The 25,918-nt window shown below is 41.2% G+C and overlaps 1 protein-coding gene across 1 annotated transcript; it reads left to right on the top strand.

The window, feature by feature from the left end:
• The first annotated feature begins 6,872 nt into the window (after nucleotides 1-6,872).
• Nucleotides 6,873-25,531, top strand: LOC117823894 (sine oculis-binding protein homolog). Its single transcript, XM_034699162.1, has 8 exons — nucleotides 6,873-7,472; nucleotides 11,627-11,960; nucleotides 14,861-14,990; nucleotides 15,284-15,478; nucleotides 17,031-17,182; nucleotides 18,406-18,501; nucleotides 18,700-20,577; nucleotides 23,245-25,531. Exons 2-7 carry the CDS (start codon nucleotides 11,868-11,870, stop codon nucleotides 20,566-20,568), a joined length of 2,535 nt encoding a protein of 844 aa, XP_034555053.1. The 5' UTR covers nucleotides 6,873-7,472; nucleotides 11,627-11,867; the 3' UTR covers nucleotides 20,569-20,577; nucleotides 23,245-25,531.
• The last annotated feature ends 387 nt before the right edge of the window (nucleotides 25,532-25,918 follow it).

The raw sequence follows: 25,918 nt of genomic DNA, 5'->3' as shown, positions 1-25,918 counted from the left end.
GACTGAGGCTACTGTGTTATTATGATAAATTGGTCCACTATGCCTAAACTCATTTATTATAACCATAAAGCATTTTATGAGAAATGTGTGCCTTTATTTAACTGTTGTGTTCTCTGAATTACAATATGTCCCTTGTACAACAACTTGTTACTTTGATTTAATACCTCTCTAAGAGTAGGTTGTTTTGTAGCAGCATACTGCAGCTTCTACCTGAATGTCTTTTTCTCTCTACCCACTGAATAAGAGCCTGGTTGTTGTTCTCTGGAAAATCAAGAATGGTACAGAGTGTACTGTGAGAACAGTGTGTGAGCAGCTGCTGTAAGGTTCAGTGACCATTTGAGAAGGCTGAAACCTCAAGCATTTTCTTTTCAGTCATTTTCAATCGATGAATCAGCCTGACAGGACAGGGATGATTTTGGGCACTAAGCAACAAGCGCCGGGTGGACAGGTGTGACACTGTGCCTCACATTTGTTTGAGGTGTGAAATGAATACTTCATGAGCTGAAAACAAACTACTGGATGGAGTGGAAGCTAAAATCTCCTATACAGCTGGAGTGGTAATACAAAAAGCATTTTTTTTAATAAGTAGTAGAAGGAAAGGTTTCTTAGACAGCCTAAAACACCCAACAGTTTATCATTTAGACTTCGTTTTCCAAAAAAGTGACTTCCCTGTTCCTAAGCAACCCTTGAGTAAGTCAAGTCTTCACATAGTCCTGCAACTTGACACAACTCAGGGGGGCTTAGCCTTTAATGACAGGAGTGTGACTGCTATAATATCGGTCACATTATTGACACACAAACATACATAAATGTACACTTTTAAGAGTAATGGTAAATATGTCCAAACAAACATCTCTCCAGTTTCACAACACCATGTTTAGATAATGACCATGTGATCACACACCACAGGGACAATGTATAAGAGGCCCTCAGGAGAAGGGTGTCCATGTGGGTTGGGCGTACAGTATTATATGAGTGTGTGTGACATTGTCCCTGCAACACCGGCGGACGTCTGAATAATTCATAAAGCCGATCAATGATTAAAGGTCTGCTGGGTGTCACACCTCACTTCAGAGGACAGGTGACTGTGTGTCAGTTGGTGTAATGGAGACAGTATGGAGGACGGTATGGATGTTAAGTTGAACTGTGTGTCTTATACAGAAGAGGAGAGAAGAAGTAAAACTCACAGAGACATAATGTAAGATTCAACAGAAGCTTAAAGTTAGTTTAACTGAAAAATATTCCACTTTGCATTTTTAAACATCTTCTAACTTTTTATTTGACTCTTTCTGCAGCTTTATGTAAAATAAAGATGATTTACTTGTATAACCAAAACTGACAGAGTTGTGGTTGTTGCTTATCAGCCTGTGTCTAATAGATCTCTCCAGGAAAAAGTCTGGCACACATAAAGTGATGCGTCTGGAGTTAATGGAAACAGTATCTCTGGCATTTTTTAAAGGTAATCAGAAAATACTCAACACAAAATACACCTCCAGTTTGATGGATGGGAAGTGCTTTTTGTGAATGTTTCAACAACCTGCAGTCAAAGGTGATATAAAGATAAGACTCTGACAAGTTCTGTACTGAGATAACAGGGAATAACTCGATGGAGGAAATAAAGTTAATGGAACTAACTAACTGTACAATGTACTGCTAATCCAAGTGATTCCCTTGCAAAGTTACTGAGGCATTACAACTTCTACTACTTCTACTCATGAAACAGAGTTTGATTTTTTAAAACAGGCCATGACGATTCAGGGACATGACCAAATGATTGATTTTGACATAAGTCCCGCCTCTGATAAAACAAAAAAGCCAATCATAGTTAACTTTATTTTTCTTTTGTGCATATGCTGACCAAATTAATTTCTAACAGTGAGATAGTGTAAAGGAGGCTGCTTGCAACTTTTGATGGAATGATTCCTATCATACGCCCCTGTTTCTTGAAATACATGTGGGTACCATGCACAGGTACCATGCACAGCACAACTGCTGAGCCAGAGGTGCTAGGTAATTTTGCTAATTCATACCCGTTGTCCCTGGCCAGGAAGAGTTAAAAACATACAATACTAACATTAAAAAAAAACAGTATTAATACAACTAAAAACAAGACAAACAGTACATCACATAAAACAACATATTTCAAATCAGATTAAATCATTTTTAAGACTGTTTATTTGCATAAAATATTTAATCAATGATCGCATGATTGGTTTGCCTTTAGCCATTCAGAGAACTTTATTAATCCCCGAGGGCAATTTGGTTTGCAGTGTCCCAGCTTGTCGACAAACAACACAAACACTAACAAACAGGCAAACAACAGTCAACATGTCAGTGACAACAGCAGTGCAAGATGGGGCTTGTCAGAAAGAGTAAAATAATGTTAAATAATGTTAAAAAAGACTAAAATAACTTTTTTTAAAAACACAGTAGCCAGGAATAAATACTAGAAAACTCAAATGTAGAGCAAATGTAGTTAGCTTGTTCCAAAATCAAATTAATTCGGAATCTAGTTAAGCATTATACATTAAAAAGAATAAGCATGGCTTAATGAATTAGCCATTATTGTACCATTTGAATATAATGTGAGCTAGCCCAGTTTTTCTGTAGGGATGAACCATGATGGTGGTTTAAACATTCTACATCAGAGGCAGCCCTCTTGGTTAGTCACTAAAATGCATCAACAGTGCTTAGACATGCCCCTTCTAACAAATATCATAGTGGTTAATAACCGATTGATGAATACTAATTAACTAATTGGTAAATGTTGTCAAAATATGTCTTAAAGGAAAACTTTGAGAAAGAAGAGTTGAACTAATCAATGATGTCAGTCCTGTATGTTTTGCAGAGTTTTGAGTTAAGAAATTGTATATGACACAAAAAGTCTCACTGTATGTTGATGATGTAACTTTAGCTCTGAGTATGACTACCTTTTTTTGACTTTTTTTGTCTGAAGAAAACAAGGGGTGGACATAAATACACATTAAACCACACTGTGCAATCAGATACATTATACAAATACATTTTATTTTTTATTTAATTTTAATTTTAATTTTAAATGTATTTTATTTTATTTATTTTTTTGGGGAGGGGGGCTTTTTTACCTTTATTTGATTGGACAGCTAAAGAGAGGAAATGCGAGGAGAGAGCGGGGGAAGACATGCAGGAAATGGTCGCAGCCCGGGAATGAACCGGCGACCCCTGCAACGAGTTCTATAGCCTCTGTGTGTTGGGCGTTTATAGACTGCTAGGCCACCAGCGCCCCATTTTAATCCCACAAATAGCATCTTGTCTGATGTTGTTTGTCGTATATAGCCACCACCTATAGACTGAAAAGAATGAAGTTACCACTAATGGTCAACTCACAGAAAGACAAGCAACTCAAACATAGTTTAACCATTGGATGGACTGACTGTAATGAAACGTGCTGGAAAATGCTTTTGTGCTTGAGTCATTTTAATATGTTTTGTACACAAAGGGCTGAAAAAAGGACCTTTTCCTTCTGTTGAGACTGATGTACACATGAAGCCACCTGCACTCTTAAGCCCCTTGATGTCAGGTTGCCCGTTTCGCTCACACAATTGCAGTATTATGCCTGTTGCATTTGTCTATCCATTAAATAGCAAAAAAGACATGTTTTTCAGTCAGCTTAATCCTGAAAACAAAGGATGGCGTTTCTTTTTCATTTGAGGTTATCAAGGCTCTCTCAGGACCAGCTGTTGCTTTAGATTTGTCACTTAGGCACTGTCTCCTACTATAACTAAGTATTTGAATATCTAATTTTAATATGTTTTTAGTTACATAAGCGCTGTTCGTGTTTCTCCTGTTTGTGTTTTCAAAGACGTCTGCTTGTCGTCTCAACAACTCTTGCAAATAAGGGCCTCACAATGCACAGTGTGTAAAAAAACAAACACACGTGACTTAAACCAACTCTGCAGTGAGCAAATTGAACATCTACATCGTCTCTCCAGGCCTGCCTGGTGGAGGACAGTAAAAGGAAAGAGGGATGTTACAGGGGAGGTGAGAGAGAGGAGAGATGGTGCTGTGTAGGGAGAGGTTAATAGTGCAGAGAGGATTGGGAGACAATAGGCCGGACTAATGAGTCATGAGGCTGGCTTTACTGGTGCTGAGGCATTTCCGAGCTGCACGCTACTCACTCTGACACCACTGAGTTCATTATAAAACACATACTGAAGCATTTTTGGAAACTATTAAACAGCTTTACACCTTAAATTTCACTTGTAGACAAATCAATGGTAGAAAAGTTGAAATAAACCACCAAATGACTGTTTATTATTCTGAATATAGAGATAACTTTTGGCCTTTTTAATCCACGTTGTACTTTCATACTGGAAAATCACTTCATAGAAATATATCCACATATTTTAGTTTCTCTTTAAAGGTTAACTCTCCTCCCTTTATGTGTGTTTAATAGACCTAATTTTGATCATGGTATCAGTGTGTCGATATGCTCTGCAGCTGTTGGAGTATAAGCACTGACACCAACAGGACCCGACAGTGTTGAGACACAGCAAAAGTCCGCCTTGTATAAATAGCTAGTCAAATATGACAAAGTGTTCCCTTAGGCCTCTTCAAACCTGCGTTTATTCTTCCAAAAAACTGAAGATATAACCAATATTGAAACTCTTGGCTGATATAACAGGTTTCTCTGCAAGTTGTAGGCCTCTCTCTTCCTTGTAGAGTCACAGTGATCTTAATGTTATAGAGTGGCTTGTTTAGATTTTGTACATCTGTAGAATACCATAGAGACTGGTCCTGTTTCCCGTCAATGCTGCTCTGGCATTAATCCAGAGGAGATCAGTGGGGACATCAGGGAATGCTGAGCCCATCTCTGGCCTTTAGTGCAGCAGTTGCCTGTCTAGACTGCCTGGCAGCACAGCTATGATGAACACAACATTACCACACCCTTTAAATTGACTCCATCAGGATCATTTTAGGGATTTAGATTTGACACAAGAACAAGGTAATGCAACATGAATGGGATATGGTTTGTCAGAAAAGATCAGAATTGTAGCAAAAGTGAGACATAAAGGAAATCAAAGAAACAATTACAGTGTTCGTTTTTCATAATTTATTGTACATCTCTTCCGTTATCTTATATCCAAACTAATAAACAGTACATTTCCATTTATACAAAATATAAACTATAAGGGGGAAATATAAATCTAACATCAACCCTTCCCATATGGTTATACATACAGTCATTTCCTGGGTCTAACCCATGGATGAAGGGGGAAAGGTGTCAATCAAACCCTCATTGTAAAAGACCGTAACTCATTATAAATCACAAGGCAAAACTGACACAAGTCCTGCGGCAACTCATTTTTGCTACATACATCTCTTTGACATTTCTAATAAAAAGACCCAGGAGCCAAATAATGAAAAAACCCAACTAAAAATGTCATCTGGCTTTGTGTGTTTTATATGTGCCAAACTTCACTTAACAGACAAGAAATCTTCTCATATTGAATGCAAGGTGGATTTGAAGCCACAAAAAGAACCTCTGTACACTCAAGTGGTCCACATTTCAATCAAAACATGTGACATGACAATCGCAGCCCTGAGCATCTCCAAAATTTGATGGCATGACTATGGAAACGCAGGCCAAAAGAGAAGCTGGGTGCACCAACGCTCCTTTTTGAATCCATGCAGGGACTGAAGGGGTTCAGCGGTGATCTCCAGCTGACGCATGAACCCCTTTTTACTGAGAAATGTCTTGAATTATATCTTTTAATCATTACTTAAGGAGGACAAAGAGGGTTGTAGAGTCCATCCTTGTTAGTCTTGTGGTCTCTGTGCAGTGAAGGGTGGAGGAACGAGGCCGGACCCGGTGGGATGACTGGATGGGAGGTGAAGAAGAGGGGGCTCTTGGGTCCGGGCTTCAACAGTAGCGCTGCATAAGAGAGGCGGCCATGATGATGGGAATCAGGAAGGAGAAGGTGCCGGATGCCTGCAGCGAGACGCCTGCTCCGGTAGCGGTGGAGTTGGTCGAACTGCTGAGGGTGCCTGTTGCCATGGTAGTGGCGTTGGGGTTGGAGGTGGAGTTTCCTCCCGCTGTGGGGTCTGTGCTGTTATTGGAGACTGCCTGTTTGAGAGGGGGCAGAGGAGGGATGAGAAGGGTGGAAAACAGCAATTAAAAAGCTTGTGTTTCATTTGCAGGAGGTGAGCTTAGAGGTCATATTAGGAAACACTGTGGTGATAAAAACCAAGTCATTTAAATGTAATGCAAATTAACCATCAAAGTTTGACTTTGCATGATTTGAGGTATTCTATCAAGATGAAGCAAACTGAACCATGAAAACTGATCATGAATAATAGCAAAACCAGTCCAAAACACTGGGAATGTTTCCAAGTTGTTAATCAATAAGACACTAACACAGCCAAGAGTGCACACAGTATACTTCCTAACACCATGGGAGGGTGAGAGAGCGAGCTAAAAAAGATAAGAGAAAATAGCTTCTGCGCCTGCGTGTCAGGTTTCGTTTGGCACACCGCACCAAAACGTAACTTTAGATTTTCTCCCCACCTATGCACAGGTACACAATACACTGCGCCTGAATCATTAATTCACAGTGCACGCTAAACAAGAGGTAAAAAATACACGTGAAAAGCATATTTATGACTGGGAGAGAAGTTTAATTACACTTTTTTTTTTAAATCGACTGACTAGAATTTAGGGTAATGTTAATTTCCCCAGAGAGCGCCAAGTCCAGCATTATACAGTCAAAACCATCACACTACTCGATTAGTATCCCTGTGTAGAAACACTCATTCTATCCAAATAACTCATCTTTAAAACAGATCATTTCCATCAGTGTGAAAAAAATAAAGAAATATCTCAACCAAAAGCACAAAAAGTCTCATCAATACAGAATGATTAAAGTAATATGACTATATAAATGAAAGTAGATGTCATCTATCTTACCTCTCGTGTTAAACAAATGGCGAACACAAGCACTCCAATCTGAACGATCGTCATTTTAGACATTTTGTCGTCTGTTATTGTGGTAATTTGGCCCAATTGAGGAGGCTGCTCACAGACTCTGCTTCTCTCTAATGTGGACGCAGCATCACACGCAGCTTTTTATACCAGCTGCAGGTCTGTGACGTAACCTATAGGGTCCTGACTGAGTCCCGGACATGGTGGGAAAGAGATATGCAGATATGTAGTATAATTTACTCTGCAGGATCATCACTTGCTGAAACATAGACACACTTATGGGTGTTAATGTTGTGAATTATAAAAAAAAAATTAAGAGTTATGATGAGCGCGCGTGCTCCTCCTTAGCCCAACTTTTGCACTTTCTCACCATTATTTTAAGGTAAGCACATTGCTCATAATCAGGATTTAAACCACTTTGACCAGCATGGTGGAGCCAAACACCTGCAGCCTGCTCGAACCGTTACGGTGCCATGGCCACACATGTTGGTATGCTGCTGGATTCATTATGGTAAGATGTTTATAAAACTGATAATACTAATAACAAAAAAACTACGTTTTAATTTCTGTTTATTCACTGATCGTTGCAATCGTATTCGGAATAAAGTGACATGTTCGTCAAGACAAGTACAAATAAGTGGCGAACAGAAAAGGTAATACAACTTGTTGATCAGTGTCTTGTGACTGGGCGTTGTTTAAAGTGTGGCAACAGCGACACCCAGTGTTTAGCAATGGGGCGCACAGGCTGGTCTAAAAAAGAGGAGGCCCATTGAAAAGTTTCTTCATATCCTTCCTAACATTTTTTTTTCCTCACAGGAGCTTTAATTTATCATGTTATACTACTGTTTTATTTTTTTATTTTTTTTATTTTTATTGTGCAAGAAATGTGTTTTACAACAAAGGGTGACCAAGTGATAGTAGATAGAGTAACACGTAAACAAGGAACGAATGTGGACAACAATACAAAAAAAAAGAAAAACAGACAGACAGAGAAGTGGCAATAATAGTAATACTAATAATAAGAGGAAAACCAAGGCAAAAACAAAAAGAAAACAGAACAAACAAGAGAGACAAACAAAAAAACAAAACAATTGATGTTTAAATAAACAAAAATTTACAAAAATAATAACATTATTATTAATAATAATAATAATAATAATAATAATAATAATATGAATGTTAAAAATCTATTTTATCAATATTGATAATGAAACAGATAAGACTGGATGATAAAGTCCTAATTGTTAATTCCAGGGGGTTAATACATTAAATAAATAGATTAAAAAAAAGATAATAATGATAATATATATATATATATATATATATATATATATATATATATATATATATATATATATATATATATATATATAAACGTGTAAAAATAAATAAATAAATAAACAGAAAGTGTGTCTTGTGAGGGTTAATGTTTGTATGAGAAGATTGAAGGTATGTCTTTCCTAACTAACTTCAACCAACTAAGTTTTATAACTATAGTTATAGTTTGTACCATTAAGCACCTGTACAGGGTTGTTCAACAGAAAAGGTAAGGCCCATATTAACTCACAAGAGGTATACAATAACAGTGCATTAACACAAGACCATAAATAATTTCATATTTTATTTGAATAAATAATAGTGTTTCTGTACTGCAGATATAGTCACAGCATAAAGACCATTTGATGGTTGGTTTATTGTTGTCATGTCATTTAATGTTTGAATGTGTTTTTTTCAGACTGATTGACCGACCATACATTTTGTATCATTTTTTCACTCGTACAAATGTTTATTTTTTTGTCAGGTTGATTTCAGATTTAACTTTCTTGACTAAGCTGAAGTGCTCTGAAATTTCCAAGACATTTAATTCAATTAATCAAAAAAAAAAATACTTTCTGTAAAAGTTTAAGACTTGTACCCAGTCAATTTTACAAGGATTTTTTTATTTGATTGTGTGATTTTATTTCAACATGATATGGGTCCCAAGTTAATTTTCTGAATGCCAATTGCAATTTACAAGTAGAACTTGAAAAACAATCAAAAGAGACTATCAAATGTCAAATTGTTTGAAGATGTTAATGTAAAGTGCATTTACTTGTATTTCAACACTCAAGATAAGTTTATTTGATTATTGGGCCAGGAAGAGATATCCTTATCATGGAACTATTTACATGTAATTTGATGCTGGCACTACAATGTGCTGTATTCACTGGCAAAGCTCTTTGAAGCCAATGAGGAGACATCACCCCCTAATGGTGAAAGGACGTCACTGCAAGCCTCAGGAGATCACACTGTATATCCTTCTGTTACTATTGGACTTCAACCTTTTCAATCATCGTCCTGATTGACAGGGTATTTTCATTGTAGTCATATATCCATGGACCGTAATACAAGTAAAGCTACACAAAGTGGCCAATTTTTATGATTTAGTCCAGATGTTCAGGATTGTAACTTTATACTGTCTCTTTTCCTCTATAGTTTGTGTAAGTGGATTTCCTAGGACTTGTGAGACGCTCTCATTCTCGCCTTCATCCCTTAGAGGAACCTAAAGGGACAGCGCTCCCTGCAGAGGCACCAGATGTGAGGGGCCTTTTGTGAGGCATCAGATAAGCCCTGTTCCCAAAGCCGTGCAGGATCGGGTATCATCAGCGGCTGTACGGAGGGGCGAAACCCAAGCCCTGCGCGCTTGATCAGGTTTCTGTTTACACGAGCGTGCTCCCTGGATTCCTCCAACCAGAGCAGAGTGAGGGCGGCAGGAGACAGGTCCCATGGAGGAGAGAGACCTTGAGACAGCCCTGCTGTCCCGCCTGTCTGTCTACCTGTCTGTCTCTCTGCGGGTTTGGTGACCAAGTGAAAGTTCAGCAAGAAGGAGGAATTTAAGGATGCAATTAAGCTATCCAAGTCAAGTTTGCCTGCTTGATGACCATTTCGGTGACTTTTACACGCCCCGTTGAAGGACTTTCAAGCTGATCTTATTCAGAGGGGGTGTTTCTCACAAAGATCGAACAAAATGGCCAAAACGTGTTACTTTTTCTGGTTAGTATAAAAAGAAAATTGCAATAATCACAAAACAGGTAAATAAATAAGTTGTCGAACTCGTCTGGAATAACATATTTATTTTTCTGATTGCAACTTGATTCTTTCCATCTTTTCATCAGCAGCCTGGAAACATGATATGGTAATAAATCGACTGGCCTTTACCGTCGAGAATAACCAGGGGACAAATGTTTATGCTCAAAGCTGTTGTTTGCTCACATGCACAGGATACACACACTCTCTGATGTGTAATTGTAAATCCAGCCTTCAGGCATAATGTTCTTTCCCCAAGGCAAGTTTGGTTAAAGAGCAAAATAAGGACATTTCAGGTGTTTTTTCAGTGCTCCCAAACACACACACACACACACACACACACAGGCACACACACACGCACGCACGCACGCACGCACGCGCGCACACACACACACACACACACACACACACACACACACACACACACACACACACAGAGGCACACATAAACAGTGATCAAACAGATGCCATTTGAGAAGGTCTCCCTGCCATGGTATCATTTAACTCTGCATGCTCTTTTCATCTCTTTATTTTAAGACAAGAGTATTTGTACAGTGTTTGTACTGTGTCCCCTTAGATAAAACACAGTCTTTGCATTCCTTATGAAATGTATCTGTTGAGATTTGGGAGGGGTGGGCGCCAAGTGTTGGGTTACATCCACTCAGAGGGCCCTCCCTTCCCAATCTGGAGAGGGCAACTAAAGCTAGACATAAAGAGTACGAATTGCACAGGAAACAAGGCGACAATACTTTCTCAATAGTGGTTGGAAAGAGTGTTCATGTCAGAGGGACGTTGCAGAGAATCAAACTTCATCTCAATGTACTAAAGGTGTAATGGACGTTGTTTATCCCTAAAACGTACTGTATTATTTTGAAGAGTTTTATTAATATAAATTATTCCATTATAAAAAAAACGATTTATTCTGTGCAGATTGAACAGAGCATTTTTTTCAGGGTGCATAATGATTTTGTTTTTCTATTACTTAATGCGTGGAATTTAAATGTTATTTGCATACTTTCTTTTGTTAGTTCACATTGGTTTGTATTATTTCAATTTACTTGAGTAGTGATTGGAGATATTTTGTCCATTAATGTTATTCTTCTCCAGCCTAAAATGGTAAATTTAGACATTGGTGTTATTAATTCCACTGGTATGATAACGATGCGATGTTTGCACTAGATCCTTAGAACACATTTGAAGAGTTAATTTGCAAAAAAAGTGAGCTCACTTTTGAAAATTTTAAATTATGTTTCAAAAAACATCTTTTTTTCTAAAACTAGCTTTTGGTATGATCAATCAACTGAGGTTGGGTGGCTTTGACTAAGTCAAAACGACTTTACTTATCAGAGGTATCTTGAAAATGTAACTTTTTTTTAGGGAATCTATATAAAAAGGAAATGTTTTTTGAAAATGTATAAAAACGGAGTTATCTGTTTTTGCAAATGAACTCTTCAATTTTTCACACGAACCAACATCTAATTTTCATCATTAAGTGACTGATGTTAACTTTTGATATTCAAATTCTCATAACGCAACGTGTTTTAATTAATACTTTACTTTGAAATGTCTAACCGGAAGCGCTGTCTCTGTTCACGGCAGGTCTCTGACAGCGTTGCAGAGAGAGTGGAGATTGTTCGGCGGCGGAGACTCCAGCCCGGAGCGCACGCATGTTCCAGTGGACTCTCATGGTGTAAAGCCCCAGATGAGGGACTCAGACGTCCGGGAATGACAGCCGCTGTCACCGGGAGTGACAGCTTTCACTCTGAGAAAAAACTCCGCTGAGAAATCCTCCTGCTGACAGGCAACTCTGATCCGGATCGGATCCAGACAGACCAGGATTATGCCAGAGATGGAGAAAGGGAGACCTCCAGAAAATAAACGCAGCAGGAAACCTGCGCACCCTGTAAAGAGGGAGATCAACCAGGAGATGAAGGTGAGAAGGAGTTTGTTAGCTTTTATTCAGAGAGAAGTTCCTAACCGAAGTATACGCACGCAAAGTCTGTCTCCTCAGGCTGACGAGAGTGAACTGCGCACAAATGAATGCTGGGAATAATCAGACACGCACTGTTTTTGTTTTCAATGAATGAGCTTCTTATGCCTTTAATGTAAGGAAACACCTTGAATCAACGTTTTTATTGCAAAATCATCAAAGCCTCAAAAGTTGGCACCCGGTATAAGATGAGAAACGAACTTTATTTTAAAAAAAAAATCTTTTTCTAATCTTTAAAACTTTACTGAAAGTGTCTCACAGATGCGAGGTTCACAGGACTTTTTAGTTATCGTGCCCTGCAATGCAAATGAGTGGATTAGCCTTCGCCTTCTAGTGACGCCATGTCAGGCCAGCTGTGGCCGGACGCTTATGTCCAGCGGAGATCCAGATGTGCGTCACTTCTTCCCCGCTCTCGTACACTTGCTGTACCACAGAGACTTGCCCTGATGCCTTCCAGAGTATTTCAGAGTATTTATATCTTCCAAAAGCACTTCATCAGTCCTATTATGGGAATAATGCAAAAAATCACCCACAAAGTAAAGTTCCTGTTCTAAGATAATGTAAACCTACACTTTTTATTGTAGAATCTCCCCTCAGTTGCTTTGAAATAAAACACAGTGCACAGGCAATAAGTTCAATCACAGTAACAGATATGATTTCCTCCCACCATTATGAGTCTATTACTGTGTGGAAACTAATCCATGGATTGTCTGCTTTGTTTGGGTTTGGACACTGGGTATTTGAGAGTGTCGACCGCGGCGGTAAGGGATACCCAAAGCTCCCTCAAGCAGGAGCTCAGAAATCTAAAAAGACATGCTGTTTCTTTGGGGATGATTGGGGATTCTGGTTTTTCGTGAGAGAGGAAATGTGCACTTTTTTGTGTAAGTGGTTTGGATTGTAGCGCTTGATATCCAGGGGAGGTGTAGTGTTACATCTTAACTAATTTTAATCAAAACATGTGAAACGCTATCCCTGCTTGATGTGAGCCCTGCCTGGGCTGGATCTCAGGGTCGGCCCCAGTTTGTTGCCTTTGGCTGCAACTCTCTCTGTGGTTTGGGATATGGCTTGTCACTCTCACAAAGCAGATGTTTGTCTTAACTGCCAGAAAGAAACAAAAACAACATTGTGGGAAGTTGAGGGGTGGGTAGAAAAAATGTTTTTCGCTAACAAGAAAACAGAAAATGATACTGGAGTGAATGCATACAGAGGAGTTGTCGTTAATTTGTAGTCTTCCTGCAGAACATCACAATACACAATTTAATCAGATGTGAAACCAACGTTGAGAGATACACATCCCAGAAGCGTTACCAGTATTGGGACTGAAGCCAGTATCAATATGGGTTAGTATTATCGGTACTGATATCTGTGTCGATATCGGCCTCTGCGACAGCCCAAAAACTGAAACTGAAAACAGCGTATCAAAGTGCTTGTCAGTCAATGCATTGATTCAGTACAATATTTGATTAGCAAAACAAAACAAACAACACAGCTAAGCTAGCAATGCTATGCTAGAGTAATGTTAGTTAAAGCTAGCAAAATAATCAATGTTTTTGGAACAGCAAAATGTTAACAGGTGTATCAGCAGACAAACAAGTCTCAACATCAGTATCACAGGACTCCAAATTCAGAGTTTAGTCCTGGGGATGTGATAAAAGTTATGAAAAGACAGAGGAAAAAAGAGACAAAAAGACAGACAGGAAGGCGGAAAACTGATTTCTAACTCAGCTGAGGTCCAGCCTAGTGTTGTCTCTGTAATACATCTGTTTCAACACCACATTCGGACCTACTCCCTCCACGTCAGACCCGAGCGCAGCACCAGACACCGGATACCTCACTTTAATCATCGTTAGGCATATTTAGCTGGATATGATACCACTGCTTGCACTCACCCACACACTCTCCCAGACACACACACACACACACAGCAGAAAGTGAGCAAGCAAGGGAGAGATCCATTTCTTTCTGAGGCCCGAGTGCAGAGCAGAGGTCGGAGTGAGGAAAGCAGGGGAAAGAATGTGCAGTCAGTACTACAGCACTACAACACCACCACAGCAGGCCGGGCTGTGCTGGAAAAGGGTGAAACCTGAGAGGCAGAGCTGTGTCGGGTGTCATGGTTAGAAGGTGGAGGGGAGGATGGTGAAGATGGGAGGCGGAGGGGGGGAGGAAGAGAGACAAGGGGAGGGACAGGGGAAGCTGGGCAAAGAGAGAGAGAGTGGTGGACATTGGAGAGAGAAGACGAGTGGGGCATTTCTGAGAACCGTGGGACCTCGCTGCGGTGTAGGGTGTCCCGCTCTGATTTCTGCCCGTCCCGGATCAGGTTTCTCCTCCAATCCAGTTCTCCCAAAGCCACAGAGAGAGGTGGGTGGATAAAGAGAGAGACCTTTGTGTTGTGTTTTTTTTTTTTTCATCTGGTCGTGATAAAAAAAAAGAGAGACCACACATCCCATCTGTGGAGAACAGTTTTCTTTTCTGCCTCTTTTTTCCAATTAAGAGAGATAAACAAAGGATGATTCATAGATTTCACACTGGTGTTAGGTTTTAAACCTTTCCGTCTCAGATTTAGCAAGAGTAAACAACTTGAACACATCATGGAAAAAAGCGTCATACTGTACTCCACTGTGCCCGTATTCATTTCCAAAGTGGACCTGGGCTGAGAAAGAATCCCTCACATTGATTCAGAGAAGGGAGGTCTGATTATGTTTAACGTAGGATAAAAAGTTCCACTAACAACCCCAAGATGTACACTCACAGTTTCCCAGTTGTAGGCTAGCTGTAGCTCAGATACCCTATCCTTTTACATGGAGGTTTAATCAATGATTTCTTTTCCTTTTTTTCTCAAGCAGACGTTTGCAGAAAGCACCATGAACGAGCTGTTGGGATGGTACGGCTACGACAAGGTAGATCTCAGAGACTCGGAGGCCAACGAGATCAGAAACTACAGAGAAAGGAGGCAGCATGTGTCCGTGCTTAAAGGTGAGGGCAGGTGTGTTACAGTTCACTGTAAGAGAAGAGTCTTCTTGGATTTACTCCCAACAGGTTCTGCAGGTTTCATTGTAGACACCAAGTCACTGTTCAAATTTACCAGACATAATGTAGTTGTATCTTCTCAAGTTTCATTCATTCAGATACATCTTTTGTTTCTCACCACTTTTTCTTATAGAAGTCAATATAGGGCTTATTATCACGATATCTTGAACGTGCATGTATGCTATAGCATTACTTGAAAATCAGAGTCGTTAGCATAGTGTTGCATTTATGTTTTTCAGAAAACTCATTGCCAAAACAGAAAGGCCTTGAAACCAAGGCCGGTCACTCAGTCCTCACCATGAAGAGTGTGGAAAGAGAGTCCTCCAGTGTCCCCTCATCCTCACCATCCTCTTCCTCTACAAGCTCATCCCTGACCACCCCGAAGGAGCACAAGAGTGCCCCTGTCATTGTTCCTCTTATAAAGCCATCAGCAGGTACTGGGCTATGCGACTACATGTATGATTTCAGAGATATGATTTTAGCTTTAGCATTGCTGTCTTAGCTTCACATAGCCACACATAATCCATTATTGGTGTTGGGATCATATGTGAGGAGTCAGAGTGCAGGGTCAGTATGTGGATAGAGAAAATTTGGGCTACCACATTTTTTCATGGCTCCTAAATATTATTAGACTGCATATGATTACTTATAACCATTATTTTTGTATGGTTTCATGATATAGAATTTGATAAAATACATTATGATACGATTAAATATGATTAGATGAGATTGATAAGATATGATAATAAATACAGTACGGTTTGTATTAGATTAGATAATTGGTGATAGAATAAAATATCATACAGTACGATCATAGACTGTATAAATAATGGACGCAGTACCTGTGACGTCACCCATCTGTTCCTGGGCAGTGTTTTGAAGCCAATCGTCGGGGGGAGCCATATTGGAAATGCGGAACTCAACCAGGCAGAGTGTGACGTAAAGAGGGGGAGTTTGAGCCTCCGAGCCAAAAGCTATTTGTTCCCATCCGGGAGTCAATTCAGTAATGTCCTTAATCGGGCAAAAAATCGTAATCTTAATATCTTCTGAACCATCGCGTTAGAAAAAAATTCACCCCCCGTACAGTGTGTGCGGATAGAGAGATTAGCTACGTAGAGCCAAGCCGTTTTTTTAACCAGTCTGTAAACATGTTTATTAATGCTGCAAAGATTGTCTGTTTTGAATTGGTGTGCATGTGGTTTCCTGTGTTTCTGCAGTCAGCCTCAAGCAGGTTCTCAATGAATAGCAGTTTATAACACTTCCACATGGGCTTCATAGTTTGAGAGGTTGCCGCTTGAGTACGATGTGATACAATCCGATATATATAGCCTATATCCGTTCTTGTGAAGCACCTCGCTGCAGAACTTGTTTTACTTTTAAGATGCTATATAAATCAAATAAACTTAAACTTAAAGTGACAATAAAATTATTAGGGCTAGAAAAACTCAAGACGCTGCCCAGTAAGAGTCACAACAGTTTTTTAAAAGGTTATTTTGATGATCCATTAGCTTTTAATTATTAACTGTGCCACCTGTGATTATGTTAACAGTAACCGGTTACAGTTTTAAGTGTGTATGGCAATCATAAAAAAAACCCACATAGGATGAAAAACAACTTTTGAGGCTCTGTCATAGTTTCAATTTCTATATAAAAGAGTGTAGAGATAATAGAAATAAGGTCCATAAATCCACATGCAGCACTAATACATTCATGAAGCACTGGTTCAGATAGAAAGAAATGAAACAGGAACTCTGACACAGTATTGCTCAAGACTTCTTTAATTAGTCCATGGAAGGATACATCCCAATGGAAGCTCAGGAATCACTCCAGCTCGGGACCAATATTGTATATTCTTTAACATACATGTGTTAAATAAATATGTACTTAATCAGAGATGTGGATAAAGGATCAATCATCAGTCATTCTTTTACACATTGCATTCATTATATATCCATTATTTAACTTTTCTTTCCTTTTCTCCATCAGTGGAAGATGTACAAAATGTGCAGATAGTCTGTGTTTGGTGCCAGAAAGAAGGAGTAAAGCGCTACTCTCTATGTATGGGCTCAGAGCTGAAGAGCTTCTGCAGTGAGAAATGCTTTGCAGCCTGCAGACGGGCCTACTTCAAACGCAATAAGGTCAGTGGTAATGAAAGAGTGTGTGAGATATAAATGGGTTTGTCTGCTCTGTTTTGGAGGGGGTTGTGCATTTGTTGGTGAGGCCTCTAAAACTCTGTTATCTATATGATGAAGAGTGACCTGTAGATGTTTTTGTCAAACGCATGCATATATGCACATACACACCAGCTGTTTGGTGTCCTTACAAAAGAGACTCAGGCATCATGGTTAAGGTAAACAGACCTGTAAAATCAGATACTCCCGATCCTGTGAGGTCATAAATGATGGATTATTTTACCAGAATTCAAAAAGCAATGGTCGACACCTTTTAGTTATTAGGGAGGATCCAGAATAGGAATGGTGGGAGGGAGGTCAAAGTTTGTAGAGGACACTTAGTATCAGTTTCCCGTTAATGGAGAGGGGGCCTACCATTAAGTGGCTTTTGGTCTGCAGGACAGGAAAGCTGCAACTTTGGTGAACCGCTCAGGTGCACATTGTCACGATTTTTCACCTTTCATTGCGACATGGATATACTCTCTTTGGATGTGTGGTGTGACAGCAGCCGTATCGTCTTTCACCCTCACTGTTGTTTATACTGGGGTAGGTTTTATTCTCACAACAACAGGCATAAAAAGAGGACGAGCAGACTGTGTGCTACAAGCCCTCTAGTTTTTCGGAGGCGTTGAGGAAAGCGTTGCCGGTGGCTTGTCGCTGCTTGTCTAAGAGGAAAGCCAGGAGGCCTGGGGCGAGGTGTCCACTTTCAGTGCATACCTTACCTTCAGCTGCCTCATGTTTCGTAACTCAACACGACTCAATGGGTCACAGAAATGGGGGAGCACTCAGATCCACAGCAGATCAGCTTGCATGAATCAAGAGGAATTTCCTATATTAATACAGGCAAGGCCATTAATAATAAGACAATGTATCACCTGCATTATCTCTCTTAATCAAGTTAAAGAGTCATATTTGTTTGACAGCACAGGGATTCCCTTTTGCTGTGCCAAGGATGGTGTTAAAAGGCTTTCTACATTGATGCCTAACAACTCATTAGAAACTATTTTTTTAAGCACATTTTATCTCAAGTTTGGTTTAAAGACCACAGAGTGATCTAACAGAGACCTTTTTTATTTTAGGCAAGTGCTGCTACATCCATGAATAGGAAATTAATTCATCAAAAGAGGTCTGATAAACTGCTTCACAGTGGTTCATATCAAATGTGACACATTGTGGTTTATCCCTGTCAGGCCAGAGATGAAGACCTCCATGGTGAGAGATCCCCTCAGCACCCCCATCCGGAGGACTCGCCCAGACTGGTGTTGAAGATAAACAGCAATGTCAGAGTAAGAGGACACTATGAATGTATCTTTGTTTTTCACATGGGTGTGCTATGAAATTACAAAATTTAAAGACTTTTTTACGCATGTAGCTTAGGTATTATTACATCAAGAGGTTGGGTTTCTATTACTGTATTTATACAAAGGTCTTTCTGCAAGGATTCCTTAAATAACCCTCCACAGTCTCTCTCCCCTGTACCACAGGTATGTGATTGGTGCAAGCATGTCCGCCACACTAAAGAATACCTGGACTTTGGATCCGGTGAAGAACGACTCCAGTTCTGCAGCACCAAATGTCTGAATCAGTACAAGATGGATGTTTTCTACAGAGAAGCTCGTGCAGCTCTCACCAGCTCCAGTCCGAGTAGATCAAGCCAGGAAGGGAGGGCAGAGAACAGTTTGGGAGGTCAAAAGCTACTCACGCCTGATTCTTGGAACAGTGCTGCAGGAGAAGCTTGTCGTAGAAACCTTTCCCCCAAGGTGCATGCATCAATCCATGGATCAGCAGAATCCACCTCTATCTCCCCTTCAGAGGCTTCCTCTTGTAATCCCAAGGTCACAGTCGCTGGGCTGAGGACACTGGAGAGACCCATCCAGCCTCCTCCACAACACCCTGCTGTTGAAGTGTCGCCCCATCCTGGTTCCCTTCATCCTCCACCATCTTCTCGCCACCTTCTAGATCATCATCCAGTACCTCAAATCCCCATACCATTCATCAGACCTCCTCTTCATGCTCAGGGTCTAAAAAGCCCCCTTGCCAACCCTCCCAGAAACCCAGCCCCCTCTTCCAGCCCTATCCACAGACCTCCTCATTCACCTCACTTGCAGCCCCCAACCTCCTCCATGAACCCCCCTGGACTGATGCACCCCTTCCCAGGAGCATATTTCCCTGGTTTGCACTCCCCGCCCTTGAACATGATGCCAAGAGGTCCTGTCCCAATGCCTCACATAATGAACTATGGTATTCCCTCCTTCAGCCCTCTTCTTCCCCAACCCATGGTCTTGGTGCCTTACCCCATCATTGTCCCCCTACCTGTCCCTATACCCATTCCTATTCCCATTCCAGTCCCTTCAAAGGCAACCCCAGAAACTCCAAGTGTAATCCAACCTGTGCCAGAAGGGATAGATTGGGGTAGATCCAGGGCTACAAGGCCACAAACACCAGGAATTCCTGAAGGGAACAGCAGATTGATAGCTAATAAACTGGGTGGAACCTCACCAAGTGACCCCAGCACAAGAGACACAGACTGGGTTAAATCAGAAAGGCCATTCCCATCCCCAACACCCAAGCCCCACAGTGGCGCATCCTCCCCCAGAGCACAGTACAATGGATCCCCTTGCTCAGCCCAAGAGTTGGAGGGGCTGACAGACTATAAGCAGCCACAGTCAGAGCGACAAGTCATTCAAAGGGTTCTTCAAAGGACCCAAGTGAAGCTAGGGACAAGTGCCAATGGAGTGGTTGATGTATCAGGGCTTGGGGAGTCTGGAGCAGGGCAGGGTACCAGATTAGGTCTTCACAATATTGCCAGACCAACCCCTCCTCAGTCACTGTCCCCTTTACATGACACCTTCTACCACCAACAGGACCCCAACTCTCCACTTTCAAGCACGCCAAGCAGCCCCAATGGGAGCAGTCATTCAATGGATGCCCCATCTTCTGCCCTGATTTCTCAGGACCATGGTCCAAATGGGATGTCGCCATCAACCCCCGAAAGTCCGGACTCATCCTTAACCCAGGGAGTGCCAGCATCCAACCCTGACCCTGCAGTCAGTGAGCTTGAGGCTATCAAAGAGAACAAGTGTTCTGTTGTGCGGGTTGAGGGTGCAGTTACTCAGCCAGAGGAGCCCTTAGCAATAGTTGGGGAAGTAGGGGAAGATCCCCATGTTCCTGATGAGGACCATGCCTATGCCTTGCCTACAGCGCCAAAAATGGGTGGGACTACCACCCCGCTACTCTTGCCCAAGCTCAGAGACAAGGGTAGCCTGCGGAGCCCTGCCAATATTCCTAGTGCTGGAGACATGGAGCCAGCCCTAAAGAGACGATGCCTACGAATCCGTGATCAGAATAAATAGAAGACAGAGGTGAGAGATTCTACTACAAGACGTGGAAGGGTATGGATGGGATTCACCATATCCAAATGGTTAAGCACTGAGATGCTAATGAGAAAAATCCAGAGGGAATGTGGTTGTATTTCAAGATAAAACAGCATGTTATATGACCTGTTAGCCTCAGCTAATGTTAGCACCCTGCTAATATTAGAGTTTGGTGGGTTAATATGGGTAAAAAATATCCTTTCTTTTAACATGGTGTTTACTTGGAATGAATCACTAATTAGCATACTTACTAGCTAAAATAATTTTAGCTGAGTAATGTTATCAACACAGATTTGAATTCATAGCATTAGCTGTCTTAGCATTGCTAGTGGGTGAAATTTATCAGGATTTTATCGGATTTACATTATCATTTGTCTTTTAATTTGCAGATCAAATAGTTGTTAAAAAAGAATGATTATCAGTCCCCTACATTTGTACATCTTTCAACATGGAACATGGTATGTGATTATAACAGCATATGAGTTCTTAAACCCTTGATTTCAGAGGGAAATGGATAGCTTTCACTTGTTCTTCCTTGTAAGGCTTGGCAAGAAGGTAGAGAGCTACTTTAGCTTTTATCTTCCACAGGAGGTGTGTCATATACAGTAGGAATTTTAGGAGAGGTGAATTCAGGAATATACCAAGTTGTTCCCGTACTGCGTTCACTTTACAAATCCCATTGTACTGTTCTGTGTGGCAACCCATTTTGGTCACATTAAAAACCAGCAATTATTTTTAAAAGCCATTTGACAAGGGATTGGAAAATGTGCGCATATACAGATTTACACACACACACACAGGGCAAGCTTAATCACAGGTCTCACAGTATGCCCATGGTCACTAAACAGCATGGCGCCAAAGAGAGAGAATCCCAGTAACCTGGCACTCCTTGGGGCTCTAAGGTTACAACAGGGGAAGGAGGTGGAGGGCACAGGCAGTGAGAGTCACTTTGAAAGGTGATCACTCTACCACAGCCTGACAGTCACAATGCTTTGTTTGCATGGCAGCCTGTTTACTAGACTCAGTTTTGCAGAGATATGTGAGTGTTTGTTTATGAGGGATTGACAGATTTCTGTATGTTCACTATTAGCTGATGCCTTAATCCAAAAAAAAGTTTGCAATGAAAGAGAAGGTAGGAGATTCATTGTCTTGACAAGGACAGATGACTGCAGCTGAATCAAAACCATGACCTTCAGGTTATCCGATGGTGTGTCCAACCTGACACCCAGACAGAAAGACAGAATCAAGGCAGGGGGATCAAGTGTGACCCTCTTTCTCGTGGTATGGACAGTTAGGCAGTGTAGATTGTTTCTGAGGTCACTATAGAGACAGAAGTGATTGTCAGGCAGACTACAAGGCGCTGTGATATGAGAGCTAACCCTCCTGCTGTGACAGAGCTCTGGGCTTAAGGGGCACAATGAGAGCGTTACCATTACACATGTCATAATGACACCCTTTTCAAGCTTTGGCCTATCCCTCTCTCATATATGAGTTTAGACCACTCCGCTGCTCTCCCCTTTCAATCCGTTTCCTTTATTTCACTCACCACCGCTGTCCACTGCCAACCAGATGTTGTTGTTAGAGCGCAGCAGAAAATCCTCTGGACCAATCAAAGGCCCTATTGATTTCACTTGCCTGATTGGTTGTCCAAATGGCCGTAACACCACCCAATGTCCTCACCCGCTGGTATCTGGCCATAATGAGATCACATTACCATTTTACTGTATGCCCTGAGATTAATCCGCTGATATTATAGAGATGGTTCTGGTTTCACCTGGCTTGCTTTTCTCTCCATTACCCTTTCCAAAGGCCAAGGGTCGGCTTAATAATTATGTTTTAAATGACGACAGAGAAAGCACAACATGAATCTTTATCTTCTACCACAGATGTTTTGTGTCTAAGTTACAAGATCCCCTTCCACTGAATGAGTTCCCACTTAACTCTTTGTCATTTGTTGTGGTTTCATGCGTCCCCTTAGTAACCAATACATATGAAATCACAGCATGCTGCTTGTGTCGTGCAGACGGATTTATGGCCCTGCGTTGTGTGTAATGGGAGCTGGCTGCTGTATGTGAATGACTTTAGCTTGCCACCTCTGAGCCCAACATTGCTGTCCTGTTCCATTGTCTCCAGTGCTAAAAGTTTCTAAAACAATCTCTCACTCTGACAGAATCCACAGCCAACTGGAGGATTTCACCTCAGGAAACAGCTCTTATTTTTTTTCTCGTCTCAGTTTTCCCTGCCTTTATTTGGGATATTTTATAGCTCCGTGTAACCTGATCCCACCACATGGGTATTCGCTGAGCGTTTGAAACTAAAACGCAATGGGACAGAGGGAGTACAGAACCCTGGTTTGGCCCTTACATGTGAATGTGTGTTTGAATGAAAGTCTGTTAGTGTGTGAGAGAGAAAGAGGCCAGATGTTCTTGGTTTGATTGTGCCCTGTGCGACAGTTATCTGAGTGTTGACATGACTAAAAGCCTCATTCTCAGTGTTTATGTAGAATGGGTGGATCAAGGAATGAGTGTCCTGTGAAGGCAGGATTGATATGAGATATGATAGATATATAAATCACAGAGAATCTGTCAAGAAGTTTAGACATCTCACCTCTCTTTCTGCTCTTTTTCCTCTCCCCTCTCTCCACCTAATGAACAGACTCCCTGTTTATCACTGTATGGCCGTGCCAGATTCAGTGCCACGCCCTCTCGTGGACAACGCCAGTGCTAACACCCTCCTGTGAGTCCCTCAGCCTGTCAGCCCACCAGAGTGTTGCTCTGCCTGTAGACCAGCAGGGTGCCAAACCAGGAAGCAGTCCAGATGGCCATAATATCACAAATCAAAGATGGGGAAGAACACAGCCACACATTTTGTCTTGGACCAAATAGTATTTCTGGCGATTGTGTTATGTTGTGGTCAGTGAGCGCTTGATAAGGAGCATCTCAGATCTTCTACCTGTCTGACATTGACCTAAAGTGTGTTTGTGTGTGTGCTCCTCCTCCGCTCCTCGCTATCCACAGCAGACAGGGCTTAGATCAGCCTTGTGTGGTCTTCTCAGATGGAGCCTGAACATGATCTCTTTCCAGGGGAAACGGTTTGTTTTCTCTGCCCGCCTCGCACAAAGAGCCACATTGTTCCTCTCCCCATATCCCACGCTGACTCCCCACTCCAGGTTTTGGGTTACCTGGCTGGCGGGGGCTCAGACTTCAGGAGCTTTTTTTATTTTTTTGAGCGACAGCCAGGAAAATGGTATACCCCTCTCTCCCCTCCACCCTCATCGCCCAATCTAAATACGGTACACAGCAACATACAAATTCTGAGGTTTCATTTCCCACAACCGGTTGCTTGTAATTCCCTGCTCACTTTCTTCAAGGGAGGAGAGGAGAACTGCTGAGATTTATTCACCTCCATGGACATTTCCTAGCTGGGCTGTCAAGACAGATGACTGAGGAGAAAGGATGTTCCTGCTGCATCCTCTAAAACAAAGTTTAACTACACAGAATATGTGAGGGTACATCTACTATTCTACAGTAGCTGTGACGGTCTGAGAACAGTTAAGTCATCCTAATGAGGCTGGTCCGTAAATGCGCTATATCCAGACCCTCCCTCACCTGATCTGCCAAAGCTTTCATAGCAGAATTTGAATCACTTTTAGCTCAAAGTGTCATGCTTGTTAAACTCTAAAACCATGAATATTCATGACATGTGGCAGTTAAACTTCTCCAGATTCATTTTTAATGGCTTGTAATATTACCAAATGTGGTATTATACTCAACAGTTAAATGCTGTAGTTTGCAGCAATCAGTATTACGGTTCCCCTCCATTGGGGATACATGAGATATGATCCAGCTAGAACACTTAGAGGCTTTTTCAACTCTTTTATCCCTTTGTAAGGTTTCAGATTTTCTAGTTGAACTCTACACAGATATTATTTGATGTAATATTAACTTATGGATGATGCATCTGTAGATTTTCACAAAAAAGTGCTATATTACTTCATTTGTTTTCTCTTTGATGATTGTATTTTGTGCCTGCTAAAGCCCTTAAATCCCCCCTCCCTGTTTTTGTGTTTATATACTGAATCCCCACTAGAGAGCAGTGTTTGCCTTTGTAACTTTGCACCTGCCCTTTGCCGACAAAAGCAACAAGAGGCCCAGAGGAAGCCCGCTGAAAACCATATGATTTTCGCAGAACACAATGCTGCACCCAGTGCCACCTGGCTGATATCAAATGCCAAGCAGAAAGCTTTCCTGCCATTTAATTCTGAAACTACTTTCTCATTGCATCCCATTATGTTGCCTACAATGACAGCAGTGTCACACATAGAAAACCAAAGCTGCTCTTCAGAGGGTGTTCTTCAAAAGTCTCCTGGGATAAGTAGTCATTGTGGCCCACTCCTAGAATAACTCCAAATGTGACCCACCTTGGCCATCATTCCAAAACGACATCAGTCTGTATGTGCGCCACACGTCACCCCCCACCTACTCATTCCAGCCTACATCTTCACCACAGGTCATGCCATCATGTTGGTGTCATCAGGGGACTCTTTGTCAACTGCTACTATGAGTCAGTGACGACATCACTCCACGCAAATAGCTGCGTTGCCAACAGGTGTTCCTCTGCATTGACACCAAAGGCCAAAAAAAGGAATAATTTCAGACTGCCTATGTTGGTTTTATTGCACATTTTAATCATTGTCATTTCTAACCTGATACTGGATGTGTTTCTATCTAAGTTTGGATACAACATTTTTTTTTGTCAGACATTTTGTTGCCTGAAATTCATTGTTACTTTCTGAACTACCTTATCAAACATTTATCTCACTGTCTAAATACATTATCCACAGATTGTTTGTATTTGAATATAGATTAATTATCCAAAAAGCTTTGGTGGCGACCTCTTTGTAAAGTAAAACAAATAAAAAAATATTCTAAGAGCAAGTAAATCACTGGTGTGTTTTCACAGATGTTCAATAAAAGTAATGTGACAGTTTTTCCTCTAATTTCTCCCTGATACTTGAGATGGTGAGCCTATAACCTATGATTTAGTCATCATGCTATAGATAAGGACTGCTAACTCACTCTGATTGCAATAAATGTCTATTTTTAGTGCCAGCAGCCTGCGAGGCAGCGCATCAACATTCCTAAAATACTGAAAGTTGGTCGAGGCCCTGAGCTGTGACGGTAAACCTGATGAATGAGATAAGAGGGCAGGAATTCCGGCTTGGTGAGGGCTTCCTGCAGCAGCGATTGGAAGTATTTCAGGGCGGTGGTGTCCCAGACAGGGGCAACTTTTCATGAGTAAAATAAATATATCGATAATTGTGTCTCTT

This window comes from Notolabrus celidotus, chromosome 13 (genome assembly GCF_009762535.1).
Source record: "Notolabrus celidotus isolate fNotCel1 chromosome 13, fNotCel1.pri, whole genome shotgun sequence".
Lineage (NCBI taxonomy): Eukaryota > Metazoa > Chordata > Actinopteri > Labriformes > Labridae > Notolabrus > Notolabrus celidotus.
The sequence above is the reverse complement of the archived record's forward strand: the minus strand, read 5'-3'. Positions and strand labels throughout refer to the sequence as shown.

Excerpts from the sequence above, each read along its gene's own strand:
- LOC117823894 (XM_034699162.1), top strand. The coding sequence starts at position 11,868 with ATGCCAGAGATGGAGAAAGGGAGACCTCCAGAAAATAAACGCAGCAGG. Across the intron at positions 11,961-14,860 it reads AGATCAACCAGGAGATGAAG|ACGTTTGCAGAAAGCACCAT; the intron begins GTGAGAAGGAGT and ends TTTCTCAAGCAG. Across the intron at positions 18,502-18,699 it reads AGATAAACAGCAATGTCAGA|GTATGTGATTGGTGCAAGCA; the intron begins GTAAGAGGACAC and ends CCTGTACCACAG.